At 34.5% G+C, this 25,200-nt stretch overlaps 1 protein-coding gene across 3 annotated transcripts in view; it reads left to right on the top strand.

The window, feature by feature from the left end:
- Positions 1 to 1,317: 1,317 nt before the first annotated feature.
- The window catches only part of LOC106074294 (protein mono-ADP-ribosyltransferase PARP14-like), a 41,269-nt gene continuing 17,386 nt past the window's right edge, over positions 1,318 to 25,200 (top strand). The window contains exons 1-13 of one of the 3 annotated variants that reach the window (XM_056018129.1): positions 1,318 to 1,357; positions 3,592 to 3,771; positions 5,849 to 6,226; positions 8,240 to 8,773; positions 8,908 to 9,150; positions 16,325 to 16,552; positions 16,779 to 17,910; positions 19,551 to 19,873; positions 20,840 to 21,076; positions 21,287 to 21,490; positions 21,790 to 21,896; positions 23,172 to 23,284; positions 23,546 to 23,657. In XM_056018129.1, the coding sequence (XP_055874104.1) occupies positions 1,351 to 1,357; positions 3,592 to 3,771; positions 5,849 to 6,226; positions 8,240 to 8,773; positions 8,908 to 9,150; positions 16,325 to 16,552; positions 16,779 to 17,910; positions 19,551 to 19,873; positions 20,840 to 21,076; positions 21,287 to 21,490; positions 21,790 to 21,896; positions 23,172 to 23,284; positions 23,546 to 23,657 (3,798 nt within the window). In that variant the 5' untranslated portion in view covers positions 1,318 to 1,350. Of the gene's footprint in view, positions 1,466 to 3,591; positions 3,772 to 5,848; positions 6,227 to 8,239; positions 8,774 to 8,907; positions 9,151 to 14,862; positions 15,011 to 16,324; positions 16,553 to 16,778; positions 17,911 to 19,550; positions 19,874 to 20,839; positions 21,077 to 21,286; positions 21,491 to 21,789; positions 21,897 to 23,171; positions 23,285 to 23,545; positions 23,658 to 25,200 lie in introns of those variants that run through there. The other 2 variants (XM_056018130.1, XM_056018131.1) reach the window with 2 other exon arrangements.

The following is a 25,200-nucleotide window of genomic DNA, read 5'->3' as shown; positions in this document are numbered from 1 at the left end:
GAAGAAGAGTCTCACAGGGAAAAGAAGAAGAGTCTCACAGGGAAAAGAAGAAGAGTCTCACAGGGAAAAGAAGAAGAGTCTCACAGGGAAAAGAAGAAGAGTCTCACAGGGAAAAGAAGAAGAGTCTCACAGGGAAAAGAAGAAGAGTCTCACAGGGAAAAGAAGAAGAGTCTCACAGGGAAAAGAAGAAGAGTCTCACAGGGAAAAGAAGAAGAGTCTCACAGGGAAAAGAAGAAGAGTCTCACAGGGAAAAGAAGAAGAGTCTCACAGGGAAAAGAAGAAGAGTCTCACAGGGAAAAGAAGAAGAGTTCTCACAGGGAAAAGAAGAAGAGTCTCACAGGGAAAAGAAGAAGAGTCTCACAGGGAAAAGAAGAAGAGTCTCACAGGGAAAAGAAGAAGAGTCTCACAGGGAAAAGAAGAAGAGTCTCACAGGGAAAAGAAGAAGAGTCTCACAGGGAAAAGAAGAGAGTCTCACAGGGAAAAGAAGAAGAGTCTCACAGGGAAAAGAAGAAGAGTCTCACAGGGAAAAGAAGAGAGTCTCACAGGGAAAAGAAGAAGAGTCTCACAGGGAAAAGAAGAAGAGTCTCACAGGGAAAAGAAGAAGAGTCTCACAGGGAAAAGAAGAAGAGTCTCACAGGGAAAAGAAGAAGAGTCTCACAGGGAAAAGAAGAAGAGTCTCACAGGGAAAAGAAGAAGAGTCTCACAGGGAAAAGAAGAAGAGTCTCACAGGGAAAAGAAGAAGAGTCTCACAGGGAAAAGAAGAAGAGTCTCACAGGGAAAAGAAGAAGAGTCTCACAGGGAAAAGAAGAAGAGTCTCACAGGGAAAAGAAGAAGAGTCTCACAGGGAAAAGAAGAAGAGTCTCACAGGGAAAAGAAGAAGAGTTCTCACAGGGAAAAGAAGAAGAGTCTCACAGGGAAAAGAAGAAGAGTCTCACAGGGAAAAGAAGAGAGTCTCACAGGGAAAGGAAGAGAGTCTCACAGGGAAAGGAAGAGAGTCTCACAGGGAAAGCGAGGGGAAGACAACATATAAAAAAGATGGACGGGCCTGTCATTGAATGAGTCTTTATTCAAGGCGAAAGACAGAGTAATGGAGAAATACGATATCAGACGCATCATGTGCGGTGCCCCAATGGTTCAACAGACTAAAGGATAGGCATCATCGGGGATTTTTTTTCGGGGGGGGGGGGGTTGGGGGGATTTTCACCGCCCCCCCCCCCCCGCCCCCACCCCCCGCGAAAAAAATATATTTATATGTAGGCCTATGTATGTGTAATAGGTATAATAGGTCATTATAAAATACTTCTTTGTGCATTTCCTGAAAAGAATTTTGGATATTCCCGCAACGCATCCATGACAAGTAAATAATTAAATGATTTTTCCACTAAATTGAAACCATATAATTTTTGGATTGAATCTTAATACTCATACGATGTTATTTTCTAATTTGTATATTCTTGTTTTTTAAGTAAGTAAGCGATTTTATCTATCGCCCTCCTCCCCGACATTAACCATTCGAGAGGGGGCGGTCAAATTTAGTGCATAAATCATACAGTTTGTATTATATCTTGTTACTTGTAAATACTTAAACCAATTTGTATATTAATTCACACCCAATTCTAATATAAATGTATATCAATACTAAATAAAAAATGAGAGAGATTGGTTGTACCTGGTGGGACCGTGGGAGGGGCGGTCGATAGCAACAGACCCCACCATTAGGGAGTCGAAAGTATTTTAGTGGAGAAATTGCATCAATTGTATTTAAAAAATTCTGTTACATACGTTCTACATAACATTCTTATACTGAGCCCCCTCGCCCCTCCCAAATGTCCATTAGGGGTCGTTCGTAAATGACGTCACGCTCTAGGGGAGGAGGGGGGTTTGAAAAAATGTGAGACTTTGTGACAAGGGGGAAAAGGGGGGGGGTAGCGATTTTGTGACGTCACAAATTTAAAATTCAGAAATAAAACACAAAAAAATTTTTTTTTAATCTTAAAAAATCTTCGAAAAATAATAACATTTTTTAGGTACTCATTTCAACATGAACTACTCAGGTAGTTTTATTCTCAAATAAAAAGCATTGAAACTATAGAGGGATATTTCAGTAAACAAAAAAGACAACGAAGTCTCTTGTAGTTTTGGGAAACCCAGGTGAGGAGAGTCTGGAAGGGAGAGATGAAGATCGCATTGAAAACCCCTTAGTAAATATAAAATGGGAAAGGACCCGTATCGTTTACAATCTACCGCCCCCGCCCCCTTTTTTTTCCACCGAAAACATGGCTCTTAAACCATGATCGTCAAATATGTTTAGTTTTATATATTTCTTTATGTTCAAAATATATATTCTCTGGAGTGAATTAGTCATAATTTTTTAAAGAAAGATTTTGTTTTGAAAAATTTAGAATTCATAAGAAACATGTTTAAGTAAATTAGAACCCAATGAACCCAAATACTTATTTTTTTTCCCTATGACTTTATGCTTAGAATACACGTAATTAAGAGAAGGCTTTTATGCCTACTTCCTTTTTCCATAATTCCCTCACCATTCCCCGACTTATTTTTCGGAGTGTATTGTGACTAGTTCTAGTTCTATACGAAAACGTTTCATGCAGACGTAGCGAACAACATGAAATAGGTCACTTAAATATGAATGGGTTTTGTTTTTATATATATTTCGAAGACATTTCCTTTGTTTTAGGGGGCGACCCCCAAATCAAAGATCTGGACCTGTTATTTACAGAGAGCCTCAATCTTTTTTTTTTTACTTCTAGTCTAGCAGAAAGACACGGTTTCACAGGGTCTATGTGAGTTCCTTTTGCCATTGCACCTGTCTTTCGCGTCAGCATTTTATGTGTGTGTGTGTGGGGGGGGGGGAGTCAGAGAGAGAGAGAGAGAAGAGAGAGAAAGAGCGAGTAAACTAGCTCATAAGGTGGTCTTCTTAAGACGACTTAAGATGACTGAATGTAGGCCACATAAAACGAAAATTGACTTCTTTAATAAAACGAACTTCTATTCTTGTACACCTAGACCAGGATTCTTATCATGTTTACATTTACTTTAAACCATTTGACCAAAGTTAAGAGGAGAACACCCACATGACATGACCTTGTTACAATGTTTGGACATTGATTGTGGATGTCTAAATGGTCACCTCTAGTCAAATATGTAGCGATAATTTTTGAAAGCAAATATACTGCTCCAAATTTACGACAGTGCGTGTACCAAGGGCCTTGCCCTCCACTAACTCAAAAATATACACTTTTTAAAACTAAAATATGCATAATAAATATTATATTAAAAGGAAAGTGGGATTAAATTTACAAGAGCTCTATTTCTGTCTACTAAAATAGAACAAGCTTTTAGATCTAATCATTCATAAGTGGAACTTTATTTTAAGCGTTCGAAACATTGTAGGGGCCTCCACAAAAATCCTGTTCGGGGCCTCCACATACCTAAATCCGGCCCTGTATATCAACATTCTAGTCTGAAAATATCGCCATTTAGGAGTAGATGTTTTTCAACTGTTCTATTTTTTTTAAATCACTTTAAAAAAGATATCAACTATATAGGCCTATTATTAATTGATTACAGAGACTAGAATGTCATACGGTACGACAACGTTAAAAGTGGAAGGCAATCTCACTGACATCACAAAGGACCAGTTAAAATTATGTTTCCAGAATCGTAGAGCTCAAGGTGGCGGACCAGTCGATGATATTAAGATAGCAGCAGATAAGAAAAGTGCTGTTATTGTTTTCAAAGAAACTTCAGGTAGGCTTACTTCACTAATAACTTATGAATAATGATTATAATGAACTTATTGTGCAAGATATAGGTGGCCTACAAGCAATGTTTGTATTTATTTAATCTATTTTAAATACACAAGACATCATAAAGCACACTTCATCTAGTTGATTGTATGGCTGCCTGGTATAAGTGTGTGTAAATGAATGTTGAATGGTGTAACGTTGCAGAATGCGAATGTCGTGTAATGCTGGGTTCTTGCTTCCTGAAGTAGCCTACTCTTGACACGAGACAAGACGAATACTATAAATTGACTTAAGTCCGTTTCAGCAGACAAATATAAAGTTTATTTTACAACACAATAATAATAATACTCTTAGTGCTACAAGTCAATAAATAATAAACAATCCTATCCGCATAACAGCGGTATCAAAAATATCCAATACGTTAATCACAAATCACGTCCGCATCTCGGCGGGTAACACTGTGCAGAAATATAGATCAACTAATACATGTCTCAAAAAGACCACTGGCAACAACTGCCCATAAATTACTTCCTAACTGAGATTACTACAGACTTTTCTAAGTCGCTACTGTCCATCCCGGACCAAAATATACTTGACCACTCGGTCCAAAGAATACCACTTGACTAACTTGACTTGACTGCTTGACTTCACTGACTGAGCTCAAAGTCAACTTTATTCATTCTACTTCCTGTTTTCTACATCAGGAATTCCACGTGTCTTTTAAACTCTTAACATGACGTGAATTTTAGATCATGCAATGTCAACTAAGACTGTGACAGTGTGGTATGCTCTCTGGACTGCCGTCTCACCAGGGCCGGTCCTAACTATTTCGGGGTCCTATGCAAAACGGTTTGCGCGGGGCCTAGTCTTGGGTAAGCATAATGTTAAAATTAAGATTTTTAAATTAGAAAATACATTCGTCTTTGCAATTAATTTTTATCGCGTGTGGAATTGACACCTCAAAATGGCAATTTTGTCAATTTTTTATTAGTTTTAAGGAGATTTCCAGGACTTTTTCATATATTTTGCAATTTCAGATTTCAAGGAGGTCCTGGAAAATGAGGAGGCCACGGAAACCCTGTTATTATATATATAAGTTATAATGGTTTAATTTAATAATTTACATTTAGAATTAACGATAGACCTATGAAAGTGCGGGGCCCACTGCGGCCGCATAGGTTGCAGTGGCCCAAGACCGTACCTGCGTCTCTCTAACCTATGATAATGATGAACGTATGCAAGATATGGGTGGTATACAAGTTCTGAGTTTATATTTATTTAATCTATTTTAAATACATAAAGCACACTTCGTTTAGTTGGCTGTATGACTGTCTGGTCGTGTGGTATGCATTCTGGACTGCCGTCTAAATGGTCCCGGGTTCGAACCCGCTGCAGAAGATTTGAACTAGGATTTAATAATCTTAAAATCTGAAGGAACATCAGAAAAATGTAAAAGAAAAAGCATGCTTCGTAACACTCAGTTTAAAAAGAATTACAGCTCTCTCTTTGTAACAGGTTAGCTGTGCTGTGACTTAATGGACCAGTACGAAGTATAGATACAGCCTGAAAAAAAACTTCAAAAAAATGTTACAGATACAAGTTGTGAGGTATAATGCTTGGTCCCGGGTTCAAATCTTGCCCGCCGCCATGCTGAAGGAACATCCTTACCTTATCATCAAGTTTCATGTTTAATTAATTGTAAGATACTTTTAAGTTTTATCTTATTTCTCTTTCAGAATCCCATTGAATGGCTGTGTAGGTCATGAGAATTTATTTAGTATTAACATATAGGCCCCTACTTGTTATATTATCACTAATAAATTAATTACTAATACATAGGTTTCAACAAAAACAGCTCCATTTTTATTAACGCGAATAGATGATTAACGGAAGACTGAGACAACACACTAAACACAAACTTAACAAACACGTGAACACACTGAACTTTAGAACAAGGGAGACAACACGAAGAAAACACACATCATATCCTCCTCAGTAAGGAGTTAGATACATACACACATAAACAAACACATAAATTAAATGTAATAATATTATATTTGATCTTTTTTCCCCTTTAGCGGTTGATCTCATAATAAACCGAAGAAAGCCTGTTACCATTGCTAGCATATCTCTTCAAGTAAGTCCATTTTACGATGAAAACGGTGAAGACAGTTCGGATTCTCAGATGGATAGCATTGAGACAACGGTTCCTCCAGAAATAAAGTCAAAGATAAAAATGCCAGCAAAAAATATTTCTGCAGAAGTTAAATTAAAATCTACCACTCCAAGCAAGAAATCAAACTCATTGAAAGTCAAAGGCATTCCAAAAGGAGTCACGAAAGAGTCTCTAGCGGCCATCTTTAAAAAGGAAAGAAGGGACTGTGTCAGATCAATCGAAGCCATAAACATTTCGGAAGACAGAAGCAGTGCAATAGTCGTTTTTAAAGATACTGAAGGTAAACACAATTAAAGTCTGATATATTACCAGTGTTGTCCATAGGAATGTTATTAGGCTACCTTGGGAAACGTCCCACCCCAAAAATAGTGCTATGAGAAGGATTTCGAGTCTTAAAGAATAATTTAGTTTTTTTCTAGGTTTTGTAAAAGCTCTCTCTAGGTTTTCTCAATTTAACGAAATAGCATTCATAAATTTGATGATTTTATATGAACTCAACTGTATTCTATATTAATATTCAAATGGGCATCCCATGGGATGGAATGGGGTAGAAAAATATGTCCCATGGACAACCCTGTATATTACTATCATATTGATTCTAAATTTAAAAACACGATTACAGTGAAACAGATAGTAATAGAAACAGAATTCGCATAGAGTCATAATGGTTGCTTAAGGCTTGTCTTCGAGTCTGAAGATTAATTAGGAATGCAGTATTTCCCGTGGCTACACAGCCCCATCTGCGACCTACATATTTTGCCACATCTAGTGTAGGCATAACCAATGTCCGCCCGTGGTCGATTTAGATTTTCTTTTCGCCGTCTGCGTCTGTCCTCGGCAGCGGATTTTCTTTTGATCTCAACTGTGTCTCCCGCGGCCTTTGTAAGTGATCTCCAGCTGCCTCGTTCTGAAGCCGCCTGCAACCATGTGCTCTCTCTTCTATGTCATTTAAATAGGCTGCATAATACAATGATTAACGAATGAAAGCATTTCTTTAGTTGTCTATACATAATTTAAATTGAATGGTTTTGGTAGAATGTAAACTTTATTGGATGAAGAACACCATTTTTCAATTTTTTGTAGCAAATACTATCACGCCTGTAATTCTTGCTTTTGTTTATAAAGGCCGGCCATTTTAAGTCGTTTTGAAGCGGTGGTATTGTAAATATTCTCGTCGCGGTTTAATTTCTTTAGGCCTACAAAAACTGCACTCAGGGAATTTATACATTTAACCTTTTTTTTTCTGTTATGTCTAAGAATTTCGGATTGCTATGTAAGAATAGATTACATATTAAATGCTTAAAATTAATTATTAAGAGGCCTGTTGGCTGAGTGCTTTAGATAGGCTAATTGGAGGTCCTAGGCGAAATGAATTTTGGTGGCCCCAAATATAAAAATAAAAAATATACAGCGATAATAATAAACTTTAACAATTTATTAAAAACATAGTCTACTCCAACAATAACATTGAGGACAAGTTTTGCTATTTCTTTTCTAAAAATGCCCTGTGCAATGCCCCCAACAATCGTATGCCCTTGGCGATTGCCTAGTTTCCTTATGCCTAAGGCCGGCCCTGCTGAATGCTAGAGCACGTGGACACGAATTTAGCTCTATTTTCAAATATCGAAAGGACAAAAAAAAAATGTTTTTTTTTTTGCAGCGTATTTATAAATACATATTTAAATATTTATTAATCAGCTAAAAATGACATTACTACTGTTTCAAAAATATAAATAATTTTGACGCTTTTTTAAAATCCTCTAGTTAGGAGTTACAGAAGATATAACCTATAGGCAAAAGGCACTAAAATGTTTACGCAACTCGACCTTTTATGTCAGAATGGTCGAATTTCTTCCGAATTTCACCCGCTGCAAGATATTTCCCTTATTACGAAGATGACTCTTGCGACGATCCCGTCCAATACAGACTTACGAGCTCTATAAGCTTACATTTATGCTTACATCTTTAATTACCTCATCCCTTCTGTTTTTTTTTTTTTTTTTTTACCTTTTAAAATTACTTTTTATGTGTTTGTAAAAGTAAGCCTACCTTTATTGTAATAAAAATAATTCTAACGCTGTTTTTTTTTTTCATGCACTAGTTTAACCCTTATGCTGAGCTTTTTTTACAATGAGCGCACACAAAATGGAATTACAATCCTAGTGTTTAGAGGCTAAACTACCACACGCGTCTAAAGGGTTAAGGGATAGGGGAAACTAATTAAAAGCCACAATAATTTTCAACAGCTCATAATTCTACAAGATTTATACTATTGGATTTTCTTTTTCAACAGCTGTCGATTTCATATTGAGTAAAGGGAACACTGTCTCACACTCAGGCGCTTTACTTCAAATGAAGCCATATTATACAAAGACAAAACTAACGGATCCCAAATACAGATATACAGATGAAGCTGCAGTAGGGCCAGATTTACGGAACGCACAAGATAAAAGAAAACTAAAGGCAGAGAACATCGCTGTTGAATCGCAAAATAAAAATCAGCGTAAAAACGAAAAGGATGAAGCATATAATTTCAATACAAATCAAAAAGAGTTCCCACCAACAGCTAAAAAGGTGGAAAAAGGAAAATACCCAAAAGATATTTTGAGAAGTGCTAAAATCGATTTGCACCTTGACGAAGAAGAATCAGATTTAAGTCCGTGTAACTGTACAGTGAAAATCAGACTTGGTAGCATCAAAGAAAGTAAAGACGTTTATATTTTTTATTTGGAAGATCCTGCTGTCAACACTGGTGAATTTATTGAGGACAGTATGATGCTTGATGGGATAAACAAAGTGGTTTATGTGACATTTTGTTCACCTCAAGGTAATAGACCTTTTCACAAATAAGTGTTTAAAAAAAAAATCTATATTGAAAGCTGTATGCTAATTTCTGTGTTACTTATGTTTGTCATAGATCTATATCATTCATTGCACCTTCATTTGTTCTAATTCTGACAGAAGCTAGAGACTTTTGTGAACTCCCACACACGGAGAGCGACATGGATATCTTAAACGTTGAAATGGCAACCGAGGAAGATTTTCGAACATATCCTAATTACATTTTTCTTCGTGGGAAATTAAATGGCGCTGACGAGCTAGCCGACTTCATTCATGAAAACTTTGATCTTGAAATATTAGACATACTTCACGAGGACGACTCTGACTCCTACATTGTAATCTTTGATCCGGAAACCTGTACAGGTAAAATAAAAACCTAGTTAATGTGCATTCATCATCAATATGTGGACATTGCTGCCTTTTAACTTTAAAGAGCTCCTTTTTAATATATCCTAAACACTATGGGGAAGGTGGGGCTTTATAATAATGTTGCAATTTTGATGGGATACATTTATTCAGAATTCATTTATTACAACTAAACTTCGCACATTCAACATATACATCCATTGATGTAGCTAGGGTGGGGATGGGGGAGGCAAGTCCAAATTTGATACTCCACCTGGGCGACTTCTTGAGTGTCAGAAATTCTTTTTACCTTAAATACTAAGCCACTGCCACGTAATCTTGCTAATGATGTTGTTTTATAAGTTAGTAGACTAAGCCTGTTGCATGTATTTCACACGTAAGACATACAATTATTCAGTTAAGTCATGTCTTGATGTCGAATATCGAAATTGCAGGGGCTCCTAAATAGACCAAGCCCCCCCCCCCCCCGGGCCCCTAAATCCCTAGATACTTTAACAAAAATAGAATAGAAAAATGAAATATACTTGATAATTGATATCCAAGCTATAAAGGAAAAAAGGGTGGGTTGAGGTTGTGCCATTCCCTCCCCCCACACTCACACACACTGAAGTAACTTGACACAGGGTATTGGGTAAAAACAAAGTCACACACACACAGAAATCACCAGAGTTTGATGTGGCTAAAAGCAATATATGAAATTAGACCAGATTTCTGGAGGTGCGGTGGCCGAGTGTTAAAGCACTTGGTTTCCAAAACGTAGATCCTGGGTTCGAATCCTGGTGAAGACTGTGATTTTAATTCCGGGATATTTAGAGCGCCTCTGAGTCAACCAAACTAGGCTATAATGGTACCTGACATCAGTTGAGGAAAAGTAAAGGCGATAGGTCGTTATACTGGCCACATGACACTCTAGTTAAATGTGGGCCACAGAAACAGCCTTATAGACTATGGAAACTTTTTACTTTTAGTTCAAATTCCTGGTGGTGGAAGGTATCAAAGATGTTTTCTGCAAAGCCCTATGGTCCCATTACGTATTCAAAGTCAGTTCGTTTGGGATTGATTTTGGCGTTAAAGTCTCCCATCAGTAGAATTAGGTCATAACTGGATATTTCATCAAGTGTGGTTTGAGTTGTTATAGAAATTATCTTTGATGGTATTTTCTGCCTTCTCTGTACGATCTGTAATGATGCGGTCGCTGACTGGCTTCCAATCAATTAGCGCTGAAGCTGCTATTTTAGACATGATGATGCCTACACCACCAATGTGTTCCTTATCGTGTCGTAAATATATTATGATCTTGCCATCATTGATTATTTGTCCACTTGATGTCCACCGCATCTCGCAGATCGCAAGGATGTCCAGCCGATACAGAACTTATGACATATTTTTGACTCAACACAGGTACAGCAGATGTAACTTTTACAGACAGAAGGCCTATATGCTTTTTCCAATGCAAATCATACAGATATACGCATATATATATACATTCACTGACTCACCTTCATCTCTGCCCTGGTCTGTTTGGGGCTCCATACAAGATCTGTTGACCGTCTTTCTCCATTTTCTTTGTCTTTTTCCTTGGATAGAATTTCTTTCAATGACAGGCCTGTCCATTCTTTTGTGTTGTCTCTCCATCGCTTTCTCTAACTCCATATTCTTCTTTCCCTGAAGAAAGGTCTTATGAAATCAACTACGACTAATTCTCACATTTGTTGGGACGAAAAAATACGAAAATTTAATTTGTTATTAGCCTCTAGTCTAAAACAATTAAGCCATTTTCACGATTGAAACCTCAGCGATTAAATTTAACGAAACGATGTTTTATTCGCGATTTCAACCTAATATGTTTTTTTTTAAGCCGACATATGAAAAAGTACATGGACGTTTTGGCGACGCCGTTTTGGCAACGCCGTTTTGGCGCGAAGGTCGTTTTGGCGTGAAATACATTATGCACGTTCATTGTATTATTTCTTGAAAAAGAATTCTGCATATTTATGGTTTGCATGAAAGTTTTGTGTTACGACATATTTTTCACGTACAGAAGAAGAAATATTTGTGTCCGCTATTTTTGGTATTTAAGTTTGTTATGTAATTATTGTTAAATCTCTAATATTACACCAGGCTGCCTTCCATACTTCATACTTAGAGTGGTCTGCACTAAACGTATCAAAAACATAGAGTTATCCTTCGTGCTAGAAACAGATTATCGTCTTACGCTTGAGGGGGGGGGGGGGGAAGGGTGTGGAGGAAAGAGTATATACAAGGAGTGAAATGTGCCCAGAAGAGAGGGGGCGGGATAGGTGTCACTGGTAATGACCAGTCCCAAGGAGATGATCGCCAGACGCATGACACCAACGACCAGTGCTCGGTGCTGGTCTTGTCTTAATTTGTTCATTCGTCAATGCGAGATGTGTCACCCAAATCACCCCTACCCAATTTCTCAAAATATATCTTTTCAGAGTATCTTAGTGTAGTGAACTTGTTTCTAACTATTGTCGCCCCTAGTGTTTGTTTACATTGGTGGATTCGCGTCAGAGTTTGTACTGACCACATTCCGTGTCTTGATATTTACTATGTGTGGAGTTATTGTCGTCATTCAGCGTAATAAAGCTATAGATGTTAACATGGTTTTTGTTATATGAAAGTATTACACTAATGTCAAATAAAAAGTTTGTCTTTTGGAAAGAAATCGAAAAATGTCATCCAGTGCGATTAGCAGAACTCACAAATAAATAAAGGGGAGGGGATAGCATGTCGTTACCATTCAGGAATCTGACTTATTATAGGACTATATATTCATGAAATAAGCAAAACCTTTATCTTTATAAAAAAAAAACAATTCGCTGGACGATGTTAGAATTCATACTATATATACAATATTATGGTAGAGTGAAATAAAATACGCTATAAATACGTTATAAACGCTACGTGCTTATTAAATTATCGTCAAATTATATCTCGCGCCAAAACGTCCCCAGCGCCAAAACGGCTCGCGCCAAAACGGCGGCGCCAAAACATCACGTACCGTGATTAAACATCCCTACGTTTTTAAGCACTATTTAAACTTTTTGTGTGCGAAAAATTGCTTTTGTAGACATTGTATAAAATAATATATATTTTTTTTTTGCCATATGAAGCCAACATTCACTAAATACGTGTTTTTGTGTGTAAAAAATGTATTAAAACAAAATGAAATATAAGTATAACTATATTATTTTGTGTGTTGAGATTAAAAAAGGATAATAGAATTCTAGGGTTTGAGAGTATTAGGCCTACGACGCTAGCGCGATAACAAAAAGGGGTCTGACCAAAAGCAACATAAATTTAAGTTGATGAAATATTGAATGAAGAAGCCAAAGAAAAGTTGGTGATTGTATGTACAATTATTTTTTTTTTAGGAAAATGACGGAAGTAAGTAAATGCTTGTGTGGGAAGCGGATCTAATTCAACGCAACAAACTATAGCCAAAATTAAGTTTATGGGGGCGTTAAAATTGAGGGGGGGGGGGATCGGCCAAAATGCTATTCGATGAGCAGGACGCATTTATAAAAAAAAAAAAAAAGGTCTCCGGGTGAAAAGCATCTGGGAGCCCTTCAAATATTTCGATTAATTAAGAGTTGAAAAAAACGAAAAATGCTCATAGGACTATTTTTCTAAGGTTTGGTTGGGGGGGGGGATAACTAATGCTGGTCATCGAATTCATAGGCAAAAAGTATTTGTTTGGGAGGGTTAGCGTTACAAAGCGGGCCGCGGGCCAATTAGACGTAAAAGATATTAACATTTAGCCTAGGTTTTTTAAAGGTGGAGGGGGGATATATATCACTGGCCATAGTGATAATGTGTTGGTTTTTTTTTTGGGGGGTGGGGGTTGGAGAGCCTCTATTTTAAAACTTAATGGTTTTACTCGTGGTTACATCAGAATCTATTCAACCAATACAAACATGTAGGCCTACACTCTTGTAACACAGGTACAGCATATGTAATCAATGTTTTTTCAGCTTTGATGTTTTTAGAAACCTCCCCATCCCCGTGTGTCTTCGTTATACCCCTGGACCAATCAACTCCAGAAAGCCGATTTTCTGTCCTAGTTTTGGTCATTTGTTGCTCAGTTCTGCTTTCAGGAAAGTTAATTCTCTGTTTTCTACTAAGCTCATTAAATGTTTTTCAAGCTCTTTAGAGAAGACTCGCCAAGTCTATTTATGGACAAAGTTTTATCTTATCTTATATAATACAGATGCTACTTCAAAAAAAGAAGATGATTACGTTTTTGCTCATTTAAACTATTTTGTTTGTTTTCCATGTTTCGGATGTTCTTCAGATTTGGAGATGATTACATCCTTGCCCAAACCTCCCACGTGGGATGGTGGCCTGCAGGATCCATCGAGACCACTAATCGAAAATCCAGAGTGCATACCAAACGACCTGGCAGTTGTCCTGGCTTTCTTTTTCTTGCTTGCTTTCAGCGCAGCCAATGGGAGTTTTGTTGGTGACCTATAGGGCTGCTTGATAGCTTGATCCAGTAATAAGCTTTGAGTGATGGCAGCATCAACATCTACTGATATCTTTGCTTGTAGATTTTTAAAATTACCTTTAATTGTTGAAATAGGCCTACTATTTTCACTATGCTTGCTCCTGATTTGAGTCAAAAATCACAACTGTGATTTTTAACTCTACTGACTGAGACAACATGCACCAAAGCGATTTACAGAGTAAACGATTCTGAAGCGTTTTATTTGTCCTCCTTGTGAGCGCCTCCCTTTCTTTAGGCTTATTGAATACAAAGGAATCATTTAGGGATGCAGGAGTCTTCCATTCTGCAGATGTTGTGGCCGGCCCATCGCAACTAAGACTGCATCAGGACTGTCTGGATGCTTTGCAGGCCCGCTCTTTTGAAGGACTTCAGTATCATGTATTTTTTCTTGCCATTTAACATTCGGTATTTTTCTGAGACATCATGTGAAGGCTGTTCAATTTTTCTATATATACTGTCCACGTTTCTGAGGAATAGAGCAATTTAGAGAGGATGATAGCTCGATTGACCTCTAGCTTTGTACTTGTCTATTGTTTGTCTCGTCTATTCCAAACATTTTTAGACAGTCTACCATAGGATGGCTGCCTGGTATTGTGGTTTGCGCGCTGGACTATCGTTCGGACTTATCGATGGTTCTGGGTTCAAACCCTGCACGCTCTCTTCCCCCGCCGTCCTGCGGGAGGTTTGGACTAGGAAGTAAACTATCTTCAACTCTGAAGGAACATCCGAAACATGTAAAACCTTTAAAAACATAGGATGAACTGCCCTTGGCGATACGCAAGTTGATTTCTTTAATGATGTTTCCGTTTCTGGAGAGTGTTACCAAGGTAGATGAATCTACTGCATTTATTTCATGCCCATTTATCTTGATGCTTGGATCCGGGTAGGCCTTACCTGGAGCAGACAGACTACAAGACTTTATTTTTGTGCGTGTTTATAGGAAGACTTAATTCTGAACAAGTCACTGACGATGTTCTGCAAATCATTTTCGGAGCAGGGATTTAGGACACAGTCCTCATTGAATTTGATTGCTGCTGATTTTTTTTATATTTACTTTGATCATTTGATCCGACTCAAGTTGAATAAGTTGAATAGGTCACCATCAGATCAATCTATACGTAATAACCTTTATAACTTTATTCCTTTACTAGATCTATTTCTATTTTTTAATGCATCTGTCAGCATAGCGGAGAACATGACACCGAATGTGGATGCTAGACAATCGATTAGATCTACTTTATAGTCCCTTTGGTTAAACTAAAGCATGATAAGACAATTAAGTAATTACAATTACCGTGACTTTGTTAAGTCTAAGTCACTTAAGACGTGAGCGGTTTATATTCAAATTGCATTTTAGTTATTGTGTGATAATTACTAGATCTTAAACCTATTACCCATACATTATCCATATATTATAATATATATTATTGCCTTTCAGGCTTTTGTTAGACCGTGAAAAATACCACTTCGTTTACAGTTTCTTTTTGTTAAAGATTGACAATACAATGACAGTGTTACAGTACCTTATTTTGTCAAGGCACGATTGATACTATTACAATGATTTTGACAGTAATTTCTTTTACATTGGCTATTCCTCCCCTTTTTTTTTTCTATATTTCATATCTGATAGAAATTATCATTGGTTGAAGTGTTTTTAGTGCATATTATCTGATTACTGCTGAATGTGGCATGGCACTTAATTGTAGAATAGAATCTATAACATGGCATAACATTGATATCTTTTATATTTCTACAAAGTAAAGTGAAGTTTCTCTTTCAGACCTTATGATCAATGGGGCAGATAATGTAAAGGTCATCTGTTAGTGTTGCCCACGGTTAATGAGGGTGTAATTTGGCCAGCTCAATGACCAACCACGTTTACTTTTCCCCAACTAATGTCAGGTACCCATTAAGGTTGGGTGGACTCAAAGGCACCCTAAAGATCCCAGGATAAAAAATCACAGTCTTCACTAGGTTTCAAACCTGGGACCCTCCAATTCAGAAGCCAAGTTCTTTACCACTCAGCCACTGCGCCTCTTTTATAGTTATACTTATTATAAATATTTTATAGATAACAATAGTATTTCACAATGTCAATTGTGTGGACTAGTGCAGTATTTCTCAATTAAACTTTTAATTAATTAATTTGTATTTTATCATGACATGCCCTCAGGGTGATGTCTCAAACATTTACTTGTTCACAAATAAATTGATACAAGGTTGTGTGTTAATGCCAATTCACTCTATTACCAATGGTAAGGGAAAATAAATGAATTAGTAAAGTTAAAGTCTCTTATTAACTTGAACAACTAAATAACACATAGATACACAATGACAAAGTTATCTTCTTATTTGAAAGAACATTTGAAATTTATAAGATAAGATAAGATTTTATAATATTATGGTGCAAGAATTGAAAACTACATTTACACTGTTGGAGAGTTGAATCAAACATGTAGACTAAATTTAATCTTGACAAGATCTACTTACAGGTAGCTTCATTATTAAAAACACAAAATAAAACAAAAAACAAACAGGCAGAATTGATATTCTTCTTAAAAGACTATTTGTAGACTTTTTAATTTTAAAAGATTGTCTGCTATTTTATGTATAGCCCTATATATCTTATATATCTTTCAGATATTACACCATTAACATGGGAGTTAACTTCTCTTAGTGGTAATAAAATGATTACGGCACCTGTTACCATTCAAAATTGTGTTTTATTATCTGGCTTAACAACAAGTATCTCCAGTCAAACATTGCAACGCTATTTGGAAAATAAGAGACGAAGTGGTGGAGGAAAAGTGAAGTCTTTGGAACGGATGAGTGATGAACAAGCAATAATTTGTTTTGAAGATGAAGTAGGTTAGTGCTAAGCAGATTATGTTACATTATTATACGTCTAAATATCTTTGCCTTATATTTAACAATATAGCTGTTATTTTTTTTAAAATAAAATTCTCTGATATAATGTAAAATTAAAAAAACAATTTGAATCTAGATAATAATTTTTAGAGATTAATCTCTAGTCTGGTAACTTAAATTATATTAATATTTAATAATTAATAATAATTTAATACTGTATTTTCAGATTTAGATGTTTTGCTTTCAAAAGATCATAAAATCGAAAATTCAGAGCTTAGTCTTCGAAGGTATTTTCCTTGTTTGTCTGAAAACTATATGAATAAGGAAGACACTGAAAATGAAATGACAACAGCTGAACATACTCCATCTAGATCAATTCATAAGGAGAAGAATCCTGGGCATCATAGCAAAATGAACACTACATATAGTAGGTTATTAAAAGAAGACTGTGTCCAACAAGAGAAAGAGTGCAATAAATTGTTTCTTTCAGGAAAAAGTTATGGAAAAACAGTTTCATGTGGAGATATTTCTAAACTAAAGACAAAGAAAAAAACGTTTCAACTCAAAGAAGAGGTCTCCTTAGAAAGATTTGAAATCATATTGCTTGAGAAATGTAAATTTTTTGATCAAATTAATGACAGGCATAAGGAAATTAATCTAAACTTGGACTATAATGCTAACAAGGTCATTCTCAATGGAGATGATAAAAGACAATTAGAGGATATCCATCGTGGGATTTTAAGCAAATGCAGACAAGATGTGGACTTCTGTAAACTAGATAATATGACAGCAGATCAAATCAAGTTTCTTAAGAAAGACAATGCTCAAAAGAAAGTTGATTCAATGCTAGATAATTGCTATATGCAGTGTAATGAGATTGGTGTGAAACTGTACTATTTAAAGTCTGAATCTCTAAACATCAAAGATGCAGAAAAGATCATTAGATCACAAGCTGAAGTTCACACAAAACCAATGAACCAAGATATGCTAAATATGCTTCAATCTTCTGATGGCTCAAGATTTATGTCCAGTTTAATTGATGACAACAGTAGTTTCAGTACAATAATAAAATTAGATTCTCAAAGCAAAACACTCTCAATCATTGCTTCAGGGGACCAGTTATATCAAGTCGTTCAAGAAATTGAGACTTACTTGAATACAAACAAATTACATAAAGTTGAAATTCACCTTTCGGAAGGGAAACACAGATTTCTTAAAAAATTCCTAATGGATGACTTCAGTACATTTAAATCTTCTATAGGAAATGATGCTTTGATTGAGTTCACCTCAGATAAGTGTGTTATCAGGGGAGTGAAAGATGTTGTAGAGCGCTGTGAAGGTTTCATCAAAAATATATTGTAAGTAATTTTTCAATACTATGTTATCATTTTACCCTACACACATATGAGACCAAAGTGAAGCCATTGTCAAAGAGGGGCACAGACTATGAAAAGAAAACTAAAGTAGACTCCTGGCAGACAACCCCTTTGTTTGCATCAGATGTGGCAAAATATTGTCGCATTGGTTTTGCATGGTGAAATACTGCGTTAATCATTTAATTATCTTCAGAATTGAAGACAGTGTCTTATATTATGTAGTTTACATCGGATATAGTGGTACTCACTCTTAATTATTTATAGCAATTTTAAAAATCAAAGCTGTCTTCATTTTTATCCTTTAATACTAAAAAGCAACAAAGAAACAAACAAACAAAGTTACAAAGCAAAGACAGAAAAAAAAGCAACAACAAACAAAAATATATTTCATAATAACTGAAGTTGTATAAATGTATTTTAATTTTAAATGGAATTTGTAAAGTGCAATACCCAGTTTATTTTGAATTTTTTTTTAGAATTTTAAGACATTGTATTTGAAAACAATGAAACAAATAATAGGGAAATTGAAAAATATGCTTTATTAATAATTGAATGTATTCAACAAACCTAAACAAAATATGGTTTAAATAAATTTAGTTTCCTTGACAAAATAAAACTTTTCATTGCCTCATCAAAACTAGGTCATGATAAACTTGTATTTATCTTGTCATAAAATGCCCATACAGAAATATCTGTACTAGTAAAGTAGAGGGTTAGAGATTATTACATAGAAATAAAGTAAAAGCTGAACAAGATCATTACATCCAATAATTGCTAAGACATTGGAAATCATTTTCAAAGTTCTTTGTAAAGCTAAAAGAGTTTTTTAAAAAGCACAACTCTAAGGTGTATGCGTCTTATGTCTAATTAATGAAATCAAACAAGTGTGTGATAATCAAAGAAATACCAGAAAGGTATAAAAAAGAATCAAGGATTTGTAAATTAATAATTACAGTGAGTCTTTCATCTTTTGTTTTTGAAGAGTGGTAAATAGGGAAATTTAAAGGTTTATGGACACAAGGAATAAAAAATTTTATTTTGGTTTTAGCTGGTATAGAATAGGCCTACATTTGTGAAGCTAACAGGCATATGTTTAAAAATAAGGATAATCCAACCCCAGAATTTTGTTTGTGTGTGTATTTCTATACTGTTATTTTTAAACTAGCGGACAATGGCTTTGTCTGCATCAGATGTGGAAAAATATGCAGGTCGCAACTGAGTTTGCATAGTCATTTGAAACACTGCACTGATCCTTAATATTCAAAATTGAAGACATTGCCATTATAATTATTATTCTTTTTTATAGTAGTAATGCTGTAGTAGAAAATAATAAAAAAAACTAATTTTCATTTGTTTGGACCAATAAAGTTTTCATATTTTTACATGCCATATATAGATACATGTAGGACATGATTATCTTCTCTTTTGAAACAGCATCTTTAATTTATAGGATAATTATTTTTAGATTGGTACTATAGCACTAGATATTCCTTCAGAAAAGAAGATTGTTACTTTATACTTTATGAAATGAACCATATTTTTTTTACTATTGAAAGCAGCTAACTCAACTTATTATTTGTATCTATTTATGTATATGTATATATATTTTAATATTTTTGAAGGGCAAAAATAGTTGGAAATAATGTCACGCTAAAGTTTTTTGGTATCAAAGAATTTCTCCATGATTCAGAAGGCAAGACTTTGATAAAAAGCATTGAAGAAGAACACAGGTGTATTATTCTGTTCAAGTCAGATGCCAATAAAACTTCCAAACCAAAAGTAGCAGTGAAAACTCCAACACTCATTGCAAAATGCTCCATAAATGGTGTCAACATAAGTTTTTTTCAAGGAAATATATTGGAACTTAATGTAGATGTTCTGGTCAATCCATTAGATCCTTCTCAGCAGTTTGTAAGTGCTATGAGCAAAGAGCTTATTCAGCTAGGTAAGAAGTATAAATCTTTCATTGTGATTGTCACTAAGTTAGAATGTTAATAGTTCTAAAAAGTATATACATGAAACAAATAGTTGACATGTATTTAGGTTTTCTTATCTCATTAATTACAAACATTACTCAAAAGAAAATAATTATATCCTGTGTATTTCATGTTTCAGTCTAGTGATGCATTTAAATCTGTAACTTAAACTCTGCTAAGTCATTTTTTTTTCTGGCTGATTCAGGCAACCCATTCCATGCTCTAATTGTACTAGGGAATAATGGGCACGTGTATGAATTTGGCCTATCATAAGGAATAAGATATGTGGCTTTATTTTTGTGTATTTCTGAACACTTTAATAGGTTTTGATTTTTGTCCTTGTAAATTATGGTTCAGTGTTTTATCTATTACTGCTACTTTACTTTTTATTCTTCAGTCCTGAAGTGTCTCTAAATTGAAGGATTTTACTAATGGTGTTACTGTAATCAAATGTAAATATTCATTTGTTATAACTCTCACCACTCAATTTTGGGGCGCAAGATGGCCTAAATTGTGCCAATGTGCCAAAAAATCTAAAACCAAAATCTAAACCACAGCTCTATTTTGCATCTGTTCTAGTTTCTCTGTTTTCTTTGGTTGAGGAGAAAGCATATTCTAATATTTGCCTAACAAATGTTATGTAACATTTTAGTTCCTGTTTGATCTGTAAAAATTTCTTTAAATAAAAATTTCTTTAAATAAACCCTAATGCTTTGTTTGATTTTATAATAATTTCATCAGTATGGGGTTTCCACGATTGATAACTTTTAAAACTATTTTGAGATTTTAGTCTTTATTTTTATTAACAAGTCAACCATCAGTTTGCTATTTTTACTTAGAACAGCTATATGATATATAGTTTAGTAAATAATACTTTTAGAAATGTTACATTCTATTACTTTTTGAAACAATAATTTACATCTTTGTCTCCACAGGAGGTCAGAATATAAAGATAGACTTTATGAGGTCCTGCACATCTTCTTCTGTTGGCTCAGTCACTGAAACATCAAGTGGCTCTTTGTCCAATATAAATAGTATACTCCATCTTGTGTGTCCTGTCTATTGTGATGATCAAAAAGTGAAGGAATTAGAATTGACAGTGAGAGCTTGTCTTCATTATGCGGCTAATAAAAATTATTCCTCAATAAGTTTACCTGCAGTTGGCTTTGGAAGTTAGTTGTTTTTTGTTTTTTTTAAGATTGTTTAAAGCATTGAGAGAAATTTGAAAGTTGTATTTTTATTTGAGGACTTGTAGTTAGTTTTTTTAAAAATTAATATTGCTTTCTGGTCAATCCATTTATTTAAGTAAATTTTTGTTGTTACTTAATTTAGCCTTAATTTTTTTTAATCTAAAATTATGATGATTAAAAAAAATATTTCAGAAATCTTAAAGTTCTCTTTGACTTCTGTATGTAAAAATATGGTAAATGTGGTCAAAGACTTCATAGAAACTGGAAGAAACAGTTTCAGAGAGATCTATTTCTGTGATATGAAAGCTGCTAGCATCAGAACAATGATGGAAAGTTTTGAAAACAAATTTAATGATATTCAGTTTGAAACTGAAACTATGCTAGCTGATAAAAGAGGTACTTATCTACATATAGATACATAATACACTTGACCTTCACATACATGAAGCATACATACTTGATATGCTTGTGCCTAATCCATTTTGCATATATAATACACCCTTATTTTCTTTTTTTTTTTTCATTATATATTTGTTACTTCAACATAAATGTAATATTTCATTAAAACTATTTCCTTTATCTTGAGTAAAAATGTATAGTTAGTTCATGGAGGAAATGTTGATTTTATATTATGATATTAAGAAATGTGAAGGTATCAGTATTAATCAGTGTCCTTTTATTTTATCTTTTTAAAGATTTTAAGTTTAACAGTCAGTCACCGCACAAGTCTTTGTCTAAAAAAGGTTGGGATTTCAAAAGCATAAAAGTTAATGTTGCGCTTGGTGAAATAAATAAACAAGATGTAAGTTGTTTTTTAATCTTGTAGAGATTTGAATTTGTTACAGAATAAAAACAAGGGAAAAAATAATAGATAGTACCTTATAATTTGTTTTGGTATAAAACTAAATGAAAAACATTGAAATAAACTTATTAATTCCTGATAATAAAGTTTCTCATTAGTTTAAATGTTACAGAACACTGGAACAGTTCATTTTCACCTAGCCCTTAGACTGATGATGATCTATTGACTGTCTCACCATCTCTCTCCATTTCAATCTGCCTTTTGGGGTTTGACTAGAATCTCTGTCAATGACAGGCCAGTCCATTCTTTCATGCTGTTTCCCCATCATATTTTCTGTCTTTCTCTTGTTTTTTCCTGGTACTGTTCCCTGCAGAAAGGTCTTTGCAAGCCCTCACTACCTCATGATATGACTATGCAGTATTAGTTAGCATTTTTTGACTTTGGTCAGCAGGTCATCATGTAGCCCAATTACCACAGTGATCCTGAAATAGTTATATACATCTCCTACTAAGAATTATTTTGACACAGGAATTAAAACATGGCTGAAATTGTTATATATAACACATTACAGTTTTAATGATTAATTAATAGATAACTATTGCTTTAGTGAGACTTAAATTTTATCAACATTACCAGGAAAAAGCTACACCAACAAGTAATTCTTACCCCCTTTTTATAGTTTAGTAGCTTCAATATAAAAATTACACACAACTACAACACTTTGCTTGCAAAAAAATCCATCTTTACAGAATCAACAATGATGCTTAGCCGAGCTCATTTTATTTTACATCAAAAGAGAATATAATTACATCCTACCCTTGTATAAAAGTTCTTTTTGCAATAAGTCAGTTGCATTTACTGTTATATTTAGTCTGCATAGTGGCAGACATTGTGTTGGAGACATTATTTTTAGGTTAGCTCTAACCTGATCTACTTCCAGAAAATGAAGTTATTAATTAAAAGTAAAATTTACTTAATAGTGGTGTAGATACTGGAAGTGAGTCACCTTTTTTGTATCAATTATGGAAGAAATACTAGTTTTTCATTATTTCATGAATCTTAAGACTAAGTGATGTTTGAATGCATTTCTACCGACGAATTGAATAAAATAAATCCTTGTTACCTATAATGAAAAGAGTGTTTTACGTTTACATACTTTTTTTTTTTTTTACATAACCATACTTTCATTTAAGGGAGAAAGAATATTATTTCATAAAGTGCTATTAATTTTTAAATATTTTTCAACTAATTCTGTTTTCATTTTTATAAATACAGACTGATATCATTGTCATCACTGTTGACAAGTCTTTGGAGTTAACAAAAGGCAGACTATCCAAAATAATCTTGGATGAAGCAGGAGATAGAATACAAGAAGAATTAAGAAATAAGTAAATGTCTTCATTTTTAACTGGGCAAATCAAAACATAAAAGCTAAAGCAATATCTTTGTGAATTAAATTTAAATTAAAAGATATTCTACTCATTGTTTTGCAATGAATATCACTTTGTGATTAGTCGCCACTGCCTTCTAGTCGCTATTCTGGTATTAATCAAGCCATTTATAAAAAAGAAACAGCATGGGGAGCAGCACTAGAAAAATCTTCCTACTATCAAGAACACCAAATTGGTTTTTTTTTGTTACCTTTTCAGATATAGCAATGGAATCAAAGCTGGTGACTTTGCTATGTCAAGTGGAGGCAACTTACCATGTCAACATATTTTCTATGCATGTCTTTCACGTAACAGAGGAGATAATGGGCAGGCTAGTTTTACTTTAGCTAATCTTCTATATATATAATTCTCTTCATGGCTCAAAAGTTTGAACACCAAGTAATGGAAAGATCACTCTTTTATTTATGCAAGTCGGACGGACTAGAGTTACCCCATGTAATTTTAGAGGTGAAAAAAAAGGGGAGGGGGGAGAGAGAACAAGTAGTATTCACCCGTCACTAAATAGCAGGGCCGGACTTAACCATTTTGGGGCCATATGCCAAACGGATTTTGCATGGCCAAGTTTGGGTAGGGATACGGATAATAAGTGAAAATTAAGAGTTTGTATTTCAAAATAAATTCGTCTATGCATTTTATTTATTCTTTACTACGTACTTTATGAGCCTTGCGTGTAGCGAAGTCATACAGTATATCATAAAAATTGTATTTCCTACATAGATCACGCTCAATAGCAAGAATTACCAAATGTTTCAATCTATCTATGAGAATTGTTGACCTCAAGTAATTCTTCATTAGTTTGAGGTGCGAGACGCTTCTTTCACTAGATTCCACAATTACAAATGGCGTTTTTCATATTAAATGACACCCCAAAATGACAATTTTTGTATATATATTTCAGCAGATTTGTATGAGTTTTCAAAAGATTTTAATAATTTCTGGATATTTCCAGGACTTTTTTGCATATTTTGCAATTTCAGGAGATTTCCAGGAGTTCCTGGTAAATCAGGAGGCCGCAGGAAATATGTTATAAGTTATAAATGGTTTAATTTAATAATTTATACACCTAGAATTAGTGGGGGTCCTATGAAAGTGTGGGGCCCACTGTGGTCGCATAGTTTGCAGTGGCCTAAGGCCGGCCCTGCAAAATAGTGGCGTATGCTATGCCACTGGTCAACTAGTATACTTTAATTAACATGATGGTGGGCAGGGTTCAATTTCATTTTGTAATAAAATTAGTTCTTTTTGTTTTATTGACTAAAAGTTTCACATTGATTTGTAAATTTATGAGACTTTATTTTTAGTATTTCTTTCTTAATCTGTTACTATACATTTATCCCCTGTTTTTCTACCACTAGTCAAGTTTTTTTAAATGTCTGTTCTTAATTCAGTTCTCAGCTATTTTTAGCTTCTTTCTATCTACCTAATGTGTTTTATCAAGATCAAAGTTTGGTTTCTGTATAGAATCTCCTAATATAACAGTTTATGTACATGAAAGCTTGGGTATCTTTTCCATTAAGTTTTTTCAATAATTTTTTTTTTGTAAAAATTTTTCATTTTTTATTGTATATCATTGTGATTTTTATTTGCTTTACAAGCCAGTTGTTACATATAAACGTTCTCCATTTTTACATCCTATATAACATTTTCAGGAAAATGTTTTTGTAATTAATAACTTGGCTAACTAATATTGCACTTCTTTTATGACAAAAAATTAATAGTCTCAGTTTCTGTGTGCACAAGGATATGAAGCTCAAGCTTTGCCTTGAATAGCTAGGCTAATTTGGACCATAAGATGTTTCAGCCAGATTCAGAAACATTTCTAAAATTTAATTACATTTTAATGATTAAATATG

The sequence above is a fragment of the Biomphalaria glabrata genome, chromosome 1 (genome assembly GCF_947242115.1).
Source record: "Biomphalaria glabrata chromosome 1, xgBioGlab47.1, whole genome shotgun sequence".
Taxonomy (NCBI): domain Eukaryota; kingdom Metazoa; phylum Mollusca; class Gastropoda; family Planorbidae; genus Biomphalaria; species Biomphalaria glabrata.
The sequence above is the reverse complement of the archived record's forward strand: the minus strand, read 5'-3'. Positions and strand labels throughout refer to the sequence as shown.